The 13,446-nt window shown below is 44.7% G+C and overlaps 1 protein-coding gene across 3 annotated transcripts in view; it reads left to right on the forward strand.

Moving 5' to 3' along the window:
• The window catches only part of LOC126258401 (golgin subfamily A member 1), a 139,743-nt gene that overhangs the window by 36,963 nt on the left and 89,334 nt on the right, over positions 1–13,446 (forward strand). For 2 of the 3 annotated variants that reach the window (XM_049955641.1, XM_049955642.1), the window contains exon 5: positions 9,063–9,311. The exons of the other annotated variant lie outside the window; for it this stretch is intronic. In XM_049955641.1, coding sequence (XP_049811598.1) covers positions 9,063–9,311 — 249 coding nt within the window. The remainder of the gene's footprint in view (positions 1–9,062; positions 9,312–13,446) is intronic. 3 annotated transcript variants of the gene reach the window in all.

Genomic DNA, 13,446 nt, shown 5'->3' on the forward strand with positions numbered 1-13,446 from the left:
GTGCTGCAGCACAATGTGACATGGACTCGACTAATGTCTACAATAGTGCCGGAGGGAATTGACACCATAAATCCAGCAAGGCTGTCGATACATCCGTACGAGTACGAGGGGGGTGGAGATATCTTCTGAAGGCATCCCAGATATGCTCAATAATGTTCAATGTCTGGGTAGTTCGGTGGCCAGCAGAAGAATGTTCCTGGAGCCATTCTGTAGCAGATCTAGATGTGTGCGGTGTCGCATTGTCCTGCTGGAATTGCCCAAGTCCATCGTAATGCACAATGGACATGATTCGATGCAGGTGATCAGACAAGATGCTTACACATGTGCCACCAGTCAGTCTTATCTAAACGTATCAGGGGTCCCATATCACTCCAACTGCACATGCCCCACACCATTACAGAGCCTCCACCAGGTTGAACAGTCCCCTGTTGACATGCAGGGTCCATGGATTCATGAGATTGTCTTCATACCCGTACACGTCCATCCGCTTGATACAATATGAAATGAGACTCATCTGACCAGGCAAAAATTTTCTAGTCATCAACAGTCCAATGTCGCTGTTGACAGGTCCAGGCGAGGCATTAAGCTTTGTGTCTTGCAGTTGGCAAGGGTAGGCGAGTGGACCTTCGGCTGCAAAAGCCAAAATCGATGACGTTTCATTGAATGGTTTGCACACTGATACTTGTTGGCTGAGCATTGAAATCTGCAGCAGTTTGCAAAAGGGTTGCACTTCTGTCATGTTGAATGACTCTCTTCAGTCGTCGATGGTCCCATTCTTGCAGGATCTTTTTCTGGCCGCAGCGATGTTGTTGAATATCTGGCTTCCTGATATTCGCAGTGCACTCATGAAATGGTCGTATGGGAAAATCCCCCATGTCATCGCTACCTTTGAGATTCTGTGTCCAATCACTCATGCGCCAACTTTAACATCACTTTCAAACTCACTTAAATCTTGATAACGTGCCATTGTAGTGGCAGTAACTGATCTAACAACTGCTCCAGACACTTGTCTTATATAGGTTACCAACTGTAGCACTGTATTCTGCCTGTTTTCAAATCTCTGTATTTGAATATGCATGCCTACACCAGTTTCTTGGCACTTCAGTGTATATCTCATGAAGTGACTACCAAAATATGGGATTAGTGCCATTTTAGTGTGCAAAAATGTGTTTGTCATATTTGGTTGAGTGGTGCTTTAATAGTTTTGTGGTGGTTTTGCTGTACAGCAAATATTTGTGGTGTGCAGTATTTGTACTATAATTTTGTTTCATATCTTTAATATATACTCTAAAAATAATTACAGATTGTGTGTGTGTGTGTGTGTGTGTGTGTGTGTGTGTTGTCATGTGGCCTTCTTAACTTGTGGTCATTTGGATTTTTGGATTTTGAAATTGACATTACTGTTAGATAGGCCCCATGCATCCTGAGGAGTAGGTGCCGGTCTGTTTGGAGGCACTTGATCTCTGGGCTTTGGTCATCATGCCAGGTGGCCTTTATTCTGCCTGGGTGACCCCCATGGTGAAAGCAATTGTTCGGTGTAGGCAGCATGTGGCATATGTCTGGCGTCACGAAACGACCAAAGTTATCAATCTGTGACAACAAGGAATTGACAGGCTCTTCAGACAGAGTATAATGTAGTCCCACTTGTTACGACCCTAGGAACTTTTCCCCCTTGGCCACTTGATGCATGGAAAACAAAACCAAGTTACTTGGCACACTTCTTGCTTTAAGTTCTTTGTTTGTGCCCAGATAATTTTTTGTGGAGAATATTGAAAACATAATTGGCGAACTCTCTTCCTTTGACAAATTGTTATTTGGTTCCATCTAATTTAAGGCCATATATCCCACCCATTCCCAGACATTGCTCTCTCCTAAAAAACTTGGTGATGTATCTTACCATCATAACCCACTAGAACATCTAGATGGTACGGGGATTGATTCTTCACCCAAACCTAATGCTGCAGGCAGACTCCCCATGTGAACATTTAGCGAGAGTAGGGATCCACTTCAGATGTGTACATTGAGGCCTGCCAGATAACAAGGTAGACACAGCTGCATTTATCCATGCTTCTGAGGGAGGTTGGCTTTCATAAAAAGTCAAAATCGTGTAACCGTTATGATGTGAAACCGTATTACTCACCTCAGATGTGATGTTATAAATGGCAGCGGTTTGGGCATTTGTGTTCCAAGTGTTCATACAACTGTGGCCTGGCATTTCATTAAAATTCATCATATGCGTAACAACTTATATGTGACAATTCTGGGATTCCCTACTCTCCCCAATCTCTGAAGTGCGCTAACCTACTCAAGGAATGCAAAATCCAGAAACAGAAGCTCACAGATCTTTTCTAATGATGATTGATTCTATTTTTTCTCGGTGATATCAATCTTTACAACTACTTTGGCCAGGTCATCAGCAGTACTAGTATATTTACTTTCTTGATGTCGACATTCTGTAGCCACACAAACTTGATCATGGCACTGAGAGGTCCTCTCCTCTTCTGGTTCCTGCAGCACCATCTTTGGGAACCAATCCCCGCACCTGGCCAGAAAAGCAGCTCCCTCCTCAGGCATCTACCAGTGGCAGGGCTCTCTTTGGAACCCTCTCCCAGGAAATCCACAGATCAGGAGCCCAATGCCAGCGAGTGGCTGAAGGACTCACAGATCTTGGGTCCGAGGGCTGCTAGCTCTTCTTCCATTCATATATCTACAGCAAATAAGCTTTCACAAATCTGCCAAAAGTTGAAGAACAAGAAAGGCTGCCCTGGTGACCCCAGATCCCCAAACATCATCGAATTCTGAACCGAAGTTAACTGATATTGTTCCACCTCACCTGTCACAGGCAGTCCACCTGACACCATCACACCTAACCAGGTTACCCTGTATGTGGTGGTCTAGTGGAACTGCAGTGGATGTTACTGTCACCTTAGGAACTACAACAACTGTTCTCCTCTGTCCTGAAGTCTTTGAGGTTACCATGCCTTTTTTGGAACCATACTGGCTCCAATAGTGCATCTGAACAGTTCACACGGTTGTTGTCTATGAGTGGATTCCCCTCCTTGCTGTGTTGGAAGCAATACAGTGCAAGTGCAGATTTCTCCAGCTGTCACTATGTGGAACATCTATTTAATGCAAGGCAGGGCACTTACCTACCTTGAGGTGACCACCTTAATCCATCTACTTCTCCTCTCCTACCCCTGTCTGTCCTTTTCCCCTAATTGGAAATTTCAATGCACACCACTCCATGGAGAGAAGTACCACTTTGTCTGGTAGGGGCCTTCTGATTGGCCAGTTTCTTTCTAGTCTTGATCTGTCCACCTTAATGACAGTACTTCTGCCCACTTCACTGGCATCCATCGCATCTCTTCAGCTATCGAACTTATCTTTTCACCCAATTGCATATCTTCACTACAGTGTTCGCTACACAATGGTCTTTGTGAAAGTGATAACTTTCCAGTGATCCTGTCACTTCCTTGTCCAACCTGATGGGCCTATTACCGCACTGGGCCCTTCAAAGAGCCAGCTGACAGTTGTACCCTGTCCATCCAAAAATTTGAGAGACTGCTTTTATTCCTGGTCTGTACAAGTGATGTCAGCACAGTAACTATGGTGGCAGCTTGGACTACCAACTGTAAACATCATGCTCATTGGACCAGTCAGTTGTGAGCAGGTAGTGTTAAGTAGTGGATTTGCAGCTGTAATTGTGTTGCTTCATTGCAGTTTGTGACAACTGTGTTGACACAAATGACAACAGAGTGGGACTGGGTGTTTGTGATGTCCTCATCATTTCATCGCCATTTGTGAGAGTGACTCGATTGGATTGTGAAAAAAGCAAATGGGCTGTGTAGAAATTGGGACTTTGTACGGGCGCTGATGACTGCACAGTGGAGCACCCCGCAAACCAAACATCACAACGGTGCAACACATCCAAATCAGATGTGGAAGACATTCTGTAGAATGTTGTGAAAGAAAATTGTGTGGTGAGTTCGTACCATACATCTTAACTCCTGAACAGAGGAGACAACATGTGTTGTCGATTGATTGAAATGCAAAATTTGAACAATACTTTTTTGCAAAAATTCGTTATTGGTGGTGATACTTGAGTGCATAAATTCACATGAAGAGTCAGTACTTTGACAGGGTACTGACATTTAATACACTGTGATATGCGAGTTGAACGACATCCCAGAGGAGGACATTTTTGACAGTTTCACATGATTGCATGGACATTCTGTACATAGTATCCAAGTGGGGGGTGAGGGGGAGGACAGGGGGAGACCATGTAGAACAACTGAAGCGTTACTTCATCATTTGGACTTTTCTCTGTTATTTATTAATCCAGTCTTGAAAATGTTTGGACTTTGTGGTATATATTTACTGTCAGCTTAACCCCATCTTGTCAGATTGCCTCGACAGGGTTATGGGAGATGTCTCCGACGCAATGATCAGCTGTTGCCATTGTGGACCAAAGACATTGAAACAAGTGTTCAACATAGTCAAACACAGCACCTTGAGCAACTTCTTTACAGCTCATCCTCCTCACTTTTAAGTGGCTTCACACTAGGGCCTGCTATCTAATTAATCATAGCGAGAAGGAATATTGGGAGTACTATGTCTCCTCCTTGGGAATGTATGCCTCTTCATACCATGAGGAGGACAAGCTTTATAGCCTCCTGTGCGACAAAAGAACAAAAACTGTTCTGGGTCTTTTCCTTCATGGTGGTATTTGTACAGTGAGTTAATTCTTGCAGAATACCTTGTGGTCCTCTCTGACAGTGTCAGCAGCCTCTTAATACACAGTTACCTTCTGAACACACAAAGTTGAGACCTCTCCCTCTCCTACACCACCTGCCATGTGTCATTGTCGAAAAGTAGTGGTGCAAATAAAGTATTCTAAACCAACCTGGTGGAATAAAGTCATTTTTCAAATTTATTTAGGCTGTGGAGCCTACCCAGAAGAAAATGGTCAGTGTATTGCCCCACCAGGCAGTGGGACAAGTGCTGACATTACAGCACACCAAGATTAAAATGTTAAGTCATCGGCTCTATTAAATTTATTTGTGGTAAATATCAAAAGAAGATGACTGTTGACAGCCGTGCTGTGCACAAATATGTACTTAATCGATTTTCTAATGAACTGATGACACTATATCCACGTCTGCTAATATAAAAGCACTTGAGTGGACAGTGTCTGAAACTGTTAGTGCAAATAAAATATTTTAAAATACAGCCTTGTGGAATAAAGTCTTTTTTCAAAGTTCTGTAATGAACCAAACACTGTCTGGAAATTGCATCAACCTCTTGATTCGTCACACAATATGACCCCAGGCTATGACTTGGTTCGTAATCAGACAGTCCAACATCTGAATGTTATTCAAAGACTGTCTACTCAGGGTTTTCAACTGTATATGGCCAGAATTGCAGTTGCAGATTTGTATCACCGTCCTTATCCTTAAACAGGCAAAAACACTACATCCATCAACAACCTACAACTGATTAGCCTAACCAAAATACTCTGCAAACTGCTTGATAGGATGGTAACCCATCAATTGTGCAGGGTTCTCTTTTGTCCCTCTATCCGTATGGTTTCTGGAAAGGACAGTCCACAGCCGAACATCTGATTTGGTTCAAAACAGCAATCCAACAAGATCACACAACTCTCCTCCATGTTTACTGTGTCCTGGTCTTGTCTCATTTGGACTATAGTTGCCAGGTTTATGGCTTAGTGGCACCTTCAAATTGTTGGACTCAGTCCACCATCGTGATTTAAGACTTGGCCACTCACATCTTCCGTACTAGCCCCATAGACAGTCTCTTCACTGAAGTGGGGGATCTTATTCTTCATTACAGATAGTACCAATTGTTGCTCACTTATGCAGTCACCATCTGACAATTTTCTAATCATCCAATGTATCAAATTCTTTCCTCATACAAGGACCATTAACTCCCTAACACTGGCTCTCGGTAGAAATCGAGGGTTGGAATGCACCTTGAGGTCCTGTCGGATCTCCACCTAAGCTGGTTACAGTGTGCTTCCCATGTTATCCAACATCCCTCTCCCTCACTTTCCTCTTTGGTTAGTCCCCAGATCATGAATTATGACTGATCTATTTAAAAGACCCTGAAGTTTGTCACCTCCATGACCTTTCGGCATCTGTTCTTTTCTGCTCTTTGTGAGTATCATGGTCCTACCGTATTTACACTGGCGGTTCTAAAACTATGGATAAGGTGAGATATGCTTTTACATCTCCCGCTGGTGAGGAACAACATTTATTTCTGGCAATGTGTAGTGCCTTTACAATAGAGTTGATAATCGTTAATAGAGCTGTACATTTCATTTAATGGACATCCCGTGGCAACATTTCAGTTTGTCTTGACTCTATAAGCAGTCTCCAGGCCATTCATCAATTTTACTGTTGTCACACTGTGACAGCTGCTACTTGTGACTTTCTCTATTATCTCAGTTGTACTGCCTGCTAATTTGTCTTTCCGTGGGTCCCAAGTCATGTAGGTATCCCAGGGAATGAATTGGCCTAGAGGTCAGTTAAGTAATTACTCACCCAACATTTGCTTTGACAATCACAGGTACGGATTTGTGGGTGCAAAGAAGATGCTCTCCTTTCAGTGAGATGGGACATCTGATGGGCTACTGCCCTCTCTAATAAAGTCTGCAGTATGGAGGATACTGCTGCTGCATGGCACTTATCCTCCATTCCTCCTCCAAGGAATCAATTATAATGTCACCTCCACATTGGTCCATACCAGATTAACTGATAGTTGTATTTCATGTAATGATCCACCCGATGGTAGGGTTGTGGAGCTTTGCAGACAGTAGCTCACATCCTGGTGGAATGCCGCCTCCTTACTCTCCTTGGTAAGTATGATCTTCTGGATTCTTCACCTCTAACATTAGTCAGTGTCTCACGGACAGTTAAACTGATTCTCCATTTTCTCCATGAAATTAGATTACATTAACGTTTTAAACTATTTTCAGGGTGGGATTGGGATGTGTGGGGTCGAGGCATTTCACGCCGCATGCTGGGGCTTGGGACCTTTGACCCTATCTCCTTTGCCAGCGGTCTCAACCATCCGTTTTGTACTATGTTATAGCTGCTTTAAGATGTGGTTAGCCCAATTTTCTTCCACACTCTAATTTTTGTTTTAGGGGTAGCACTTCAATGAGCAGTGAGTGCTGTTTCTTCTTTAACGGTTTGACTGTAATGGATTGTGGATGGAGCAGCTGTGGTAGGGATGGCCCCCATTGCATCCAGAGCCCCATAGAACACTCACCTGGCCCCCACTCACTTGGTAGCTGATTATATCTCTCACCTTGTTTTATCAAACAATGGAAACTCCAGGTAGGTATATCAACAAAGTAGGAAAAGATAAATTGCTACTTACCATAAAGAAGACATGTCAAATTGCAGACAGCCTTAATTGAAAGGCACTCATCGTTAGCTTTTGGCCACAGCTTTTGTCAGTACACACAAAAGCAAGCAAGGACACCTCACACATCTGGAGTTGGCATTCTGGCCAGAGATGCTGGAGTTGGCAGGTGTGTGTGTGTGTGTGTGTGTGTGTGTGTGTGTGTGTGTGTGGGAGGGGGGGGGGTGCATGTGTGCGTGCGTGCATGCGTTTGTGTGTGTTTTGACTGACGAAGGCTGTGGCCGCAAGCTACATGTGAGTGTCTTTTAATTGTGCCTGTCAAAAATTAGACGTGTCTTCTTTACAGTAAGTAGCAACCTATCTTTTCCTACATTGTTCAGCTTGTTTTATTATTGACTGTCCGGTTGATGACCATTATGTTTTTAGACTTCACTTTTTCTATTACACATCTCCCAGCTAGATGACATTCTTTCCTCTGTATCTGTATCTGTCTCTGTCCTTGGTGGTTTGACAGGGCATCAGTTGTGGAGTAGGTTTCTGTCTGACGTATGTGCCGGTCTGGCCCGTATACTTTTACTTCTCTTTAAATTATTTCTCAACTCTGGCAACAATATTGCTTTCAGTGTGTCTGTTTTACCACTCCTACATGCTTTCATAATCCAGTCAAATTTCTGGTGAACTTCACAAACTCCAAATGAACAGCTTCTTGACTGAGGGACTGATTTTCTCATGTCTAGTCCCTTAACTCCTACCGAGCCACCAACATACGTAGTAAACTGAGAGCAGTCCAAAAATTGAGAAAACTATAGAAAGAAGTGAAGTTAAGATCCATCACTCAGAATGCTTTGAAAAAGGAATGGATAATGGTGAGGGAAAGATGGGAGAGACACCAGCCAAATTTTTGAAGCAGTAGCTGTGAAAGTTAATTATTATGTTGAATACACTTCTAACAATAGTGCGTGTTATTTTCTTGATCTGTTTTGCTGATTTACTTTCATTTATCTTTTCCTAAAGGTTTATTGTCTTTCAGTACTGTCTTATATGCTAAATCATTTCATAATACGTCCATCAAAACCTGTGCATTTACGGGTAACTTGTTGATCCTTTGCTTCCAAATTGACAGTATTTTCTTTCAACCTTTGTTTTCAGTCTCACAATAATAATTTTGATATTTGAGCTTCTGTGTAACCCCATTTCATTGCTAGTAACAGAGAATAGCATTGTTTACATTGTTTGCTTTGAGTAAATGTGGTTTGTTTGAGGGTCTCTGCAACATTTTAATACAATTTTCTATTTCATTATTGCATCTAATGCAACCATATAGTAATTTCCCTAAAATGGTTTGTATAGATGGGAGAAGCATCAATTTTTTGGCCTACAATGCATAAAAAATTGTCTTTGTGCACCAGTGATTGTTAAGCATGACTACACTTCTTAAAATTCAAGTAATTGCAGTTTCCTTCTTTTCGTCTGTGGCATTTGGTTCAGTTCTGTAATGTTGCCCGTATAAAAATGTTGATACAGCAACTACAGATGTTTGTGTTGCATGGGATGAGAACATTAATTTGTTGTGTTGGTTTTGTTAAATGTGCCAGACTTTTGTGAGATCAGTGTTATTAATTAATATGTATGTAATATTATTTATATTAGGTATGGTAATGGAATTTTTGTGACAGGATGAGCTCGAGTCTATACGGCATTCCTCTGACCTTGAACGATCACGACTGAAAAGTGATTTGGCGCGTGCAGAAGAAGAGACAAGGCACCTTACAGAACGTATTTCCTTACTAGAGGCACGTGCCACTCCTATAAGTGAACCTGATGCTGCTGATGACCCTGATGGCAGAGTACGAAGACTACTTGCAGAACGTGCTGCACAAGACGCTCGTCTGGAAGAGGCTCATTTACAACTGACTGACATAAAGGTAAACTGTGTGTGTGTGTGTGTGTGTGTGTGTGTGTGTGTGTGTGTGTGTGTGTGTCTAAAATGCAGTTTTATACGTATGTTTTAAGACAAGTTGTTGCAAAGAAAAAAGTGGATGGGAAGAACAGGAGAGCAGTACCATCAGTCAAATTATATATATTTTTATAAATTCAAACATCAGACAGTACAGATTATATAGTTTCTCTGGAATACATTATTATGACAACTCAGATGTTAAGTAGACTGACAGTGTGCTGGAATTTTGGTAAATAACAATTTTTTATGCCAAATTAAGAGGAATAATGAAAAATTATTAAATTTTTCAGTGTCAAATCCCAAAAAAAGTGCACAAAATCTCATTAATAACAATGCAGGAAAAGAAACAGCTGGTGTGTCAGTCTTTTACCTGTACGGTTCAGGAATCAAAATAAATTTGTGGAAAAATGTCAGAAATAATAATTAGAAAGTGAATAAAATAACTGGGTGTAGAGAATAAGGTATTTTACTAGTTGCTTAGTCACACAGACAGAACCAAACACTGAAATTATAGAGAACTCGTGCTCTTCAGTGATGATTGTGTCAGATCTATATATTCTTTAAGAAGTTTGCAAATGAACAACAGTTTCATTACTAGTGTTGTAAGTGACCTACAGTATATCTTCCTCCATCAGACTAGTCTTTTGAACATTACGAGGAGACAGAGGGACTCATAATTACAGGAGGAGAAATTCTAGGTACTATTGATACACCTATAAAAGTAGAGAACTTTTGTGGCTTCCAGAAATCTAAGTTCCTTCTTCATGGGGAAAGAGTGGAGGTTGGGGAATGTTGAAAGAAGGGACTTGTTGCTCACATTCCATGTTTAATGTGACCCAACTGTTATCGAGGAAAAGGGAGACAAAGATGATATATAACATACCAGAGAGAGTAGGCAGTTGAAAGTAGTACAATGAAATGAATTATTACAGCTTCAGTAAAGAGATGGTAATATAGAGAGAGAAGTACAGAAGGAGTAAGAGGAAGAAAAATGCAAATTGAAAGAAGAAAGCTGGAAACAAAATGGGGGGAAAATCAAAAAGAGATGATGGGATGAAAGTAGAAAATAATGGTGTAAATTATTTAGTAAAGAATTGTAAATGATGGGAAGAAGATGAGCCTGGAGGTTACCTCCTAGAGGGGGGCAGGATATGAGAATAGCTGTACATAAGAGACAGTTACAGTCCCCGGAGTTCAGGAAAACTAGTGTCATGTTGGAGGATCCAGACAGCCCATATAACAGGCACTCAGGCACCTTTAGTCGTGTTGTAGAGCATGCAGATTAATAGACACATCAAGGAGATTATGTGCTGGTGGTAATAAAAAGACCATGTGATGATCTTAGACAACATGCAAAAATAACATAGATGCTTTTAGCTAATAACTGTAAGACATCAAGAAATCTAGAGCAGACATTCATCCAGCAATGGATGTCAGATGACAAGGATTCCGAGGATAATACTAACCTCCTCTCATCGTCCGAAATACTTCTCTTGTATCACATTCTCATCCATACAATGAAAGCATTCTTTTCCAGCACCACTTTCTCCCTCACCTATCAACCATATCCTCATCTGCTGCTCCTCCACCTACTTTCCTCCTCATACTGCTCCCTTTCTCTTCCCTCCTTCTCAGGTTTTCCTCACTTCTTCCCTCATCCCATCCTTCTTCCCTTGGCCTCTCTAATCACATTCCTTCCCCCTCAGCCTCATCCTCATCCTTCTTCCCTTGGCCTCTCTAATCACATTCCTTCCCCCTCAGCCTCATCACACACATTTCTCTCCCATTGTCTATACAACTCACATTCCTCACCCCTCGACTTTGCCACTTGACTTCCTCCCTCCTCAACATCAACATTTACCTTCCCCCCCTCCCTTGGCCTTGCTACACCTTCTGCTTCCCCCATGACCTACCCCCTCACCTTCCTAGCCCTGCTTGTCTGCGCCACTAATCTTCCTCGCCCTGCTTGTCCGTGCCACTCATCTTCCTTGTCCTACTTGTCAGCGCCACTCACCTTCCTCACCCCCCTTGGCCTTACAACTAATCTTCGTTCCCCCCTCGGCCTCCTAACTCACTTTCCTCCCATCCCTCGCGGTCTCACCACTCACCTCCCCCCCCCCCCCCCCTGGCTGTACACTCACCTTCCGGCTCCCTTGGCTTTGCCACTCACAGTCCTTACCCCCTTGACCTCACTTTTACCTAATTCCGCTCTTCTCTTTGCCACTACCTGCGTTCCCCTCCCCACTCTTCCTCCCCTCCCTGCCTCTCCCCCTCACATCCCCTCCCCTCACTTCCTCTTACTCCAGCCCTAGCCTTACTTCTTCCTGCTTCGGCCATCACCTTACTTCTTCCTGCTTCGGCCATCACCTTACTTCTTCCTCCTCCTCCCCTCATTTACTTCCCCAGCTCCTCCCCTCCTCTCACTTCACGTTGCTCCTGCTGTGCCCTTCATTCCCTTTGCCCCTGTTCTCCACTTACCCTTGTCCCTGCTCTCCAGTCACTTCCTCTTGCTCCTGCCCCCCCTTCCCTTCTCCACCCTACTGCTCCCCCTTCGCTTCTCCACCCTACTGCTTCCCCCTTCGCTTCTCCACCCTACTGCTTCCCCCTTCGCTTCTCCACCCTACTGCTTCCCCCTTCGCTTCTCCACCCTACTGCTCCCCCTTCGCTCCTCCACCCTACTGCTCCCCCTTCGCATCTCCATTCTCCTGCTCCTCCCACACTTCTCCATCGTCCCGCTTTCCCCTTACTTTCCTTTCCTACTCCTCTTCCTTCAGTTTATGTTGCTCCATTCCTCCCCTCTATTACTCTTGTTCCTACCCTCCCCGCTATTCCTCTTTTTCCTCCCCTCCCCGCTATTCCTCTTTTTCCTCCCCTCCCCGCTATTCCTCTTTTTCCTCCCCTCCCCGCCATTCCTCTTTTTCCTCCGCTCCCCACTATTCCTCTTTTTCCTCCGCTCCCCACTATTCCTCTTTTTCCTCCCCTCCCCGCTATTCCTCTTTTTCCTCCCCTCCCCGCTATTCCTCTTTTTCCTCCCCTCCCCGCTATTCCTCTTTTTCCTCCCCTCCCCGCTATTCCTCTTTTTCCTCCCCTCCCCGCTATTCCTCTTTTTCCTCCCCTCCCCGCTATTCCTCTTGGTCCTCCCCTCCCCGCTATTCCTCCTTTTACTCCTATACCCTACCCTAACCTCGCATCTATTCCTGCTGCTCCTCCCCTCACCTCACTACCCCGTTCCTCCCCTCACCTCACTTCCCCGTTCCTCCCCTCACCTCACTTCCCCGTTCCTCCCCTCCCCTCACTTCCCCCCGTTCCTCCCCTCACCTCACTTCCCCGTTCCTGCCCTCACCTCACTTCCCCCCGTTCCTGCCCTCACCTCACTTCCCCCCGTTCCTCCCCTCACCTCACTTCCCCCCGTTCCTCCCCTCACCTCACTTCCCCCCGTTCCTCCCCTCACCTCACTTCACCCCGTTCCTTCTCCCCTCACCTAACTTCCCGTTGCTTCTCCCCTCACCTAACTTCCCGTTGCTTCTCCCCTCACCTAACTTACCGTTGCTTCTCCCCTCACCTAATTCCGGTTGCTTCTCACCTCCCATCCCCTCCCCTCCCCTCCCCTCGCATCATGCTGCCTCACCACTCCCATTGCTTCAACCTGCTCCATCCCTCCCCTTGCTTCAACCTGCTCCACAACCCACCTCTTCATCTTGCCCCGAATCTTCCTCCCATTCATACTCCTCCATGCCTCCCATCCCATTACCCTGCTCCACGCCTCCCATCCCATTACCCTGCTCCACGCCTCCCATCCCATTACCCTGCTCCACGCCTCCCATCCCATTACCCTGCTCCACGCCTCCCATCCCATTACCCTGCTCCACGCCTCCCATCCCATTACCCTGCTCCACGCCTCCCATCCCATTACCCTGCTCCACGCCTCCCATCCCATTACTCTGCTCCACGCCTCCCATCCCATTACCCTGCTCCACGCCTCCCCTCCTATTACCTTGCCACGTGCCTCCCCTCGCTTAATCCTGCCCCGCGCCTCCCCTCGCTTAATCCTGCCCCGCGCCTCCCCTCGCTTAATCCTGCCCCGCGCCTCCCCTCGCTTA

This window comes from Schistocerca nitens, chromosome 1 (assembly GCF_023898315.1).
Source record: "Schistocerca nitens isolate TAMUIC-IGC-003100 chromosome 1, iqSchNite1.1, whole genome shotgun sequence".
Taxonomy (NCBI): Eukaryota; Metazoa; Arthropoda; class Insecta; order Orthoptera; family Acrididae; genus Schistocerca; species Schistocerca nitens.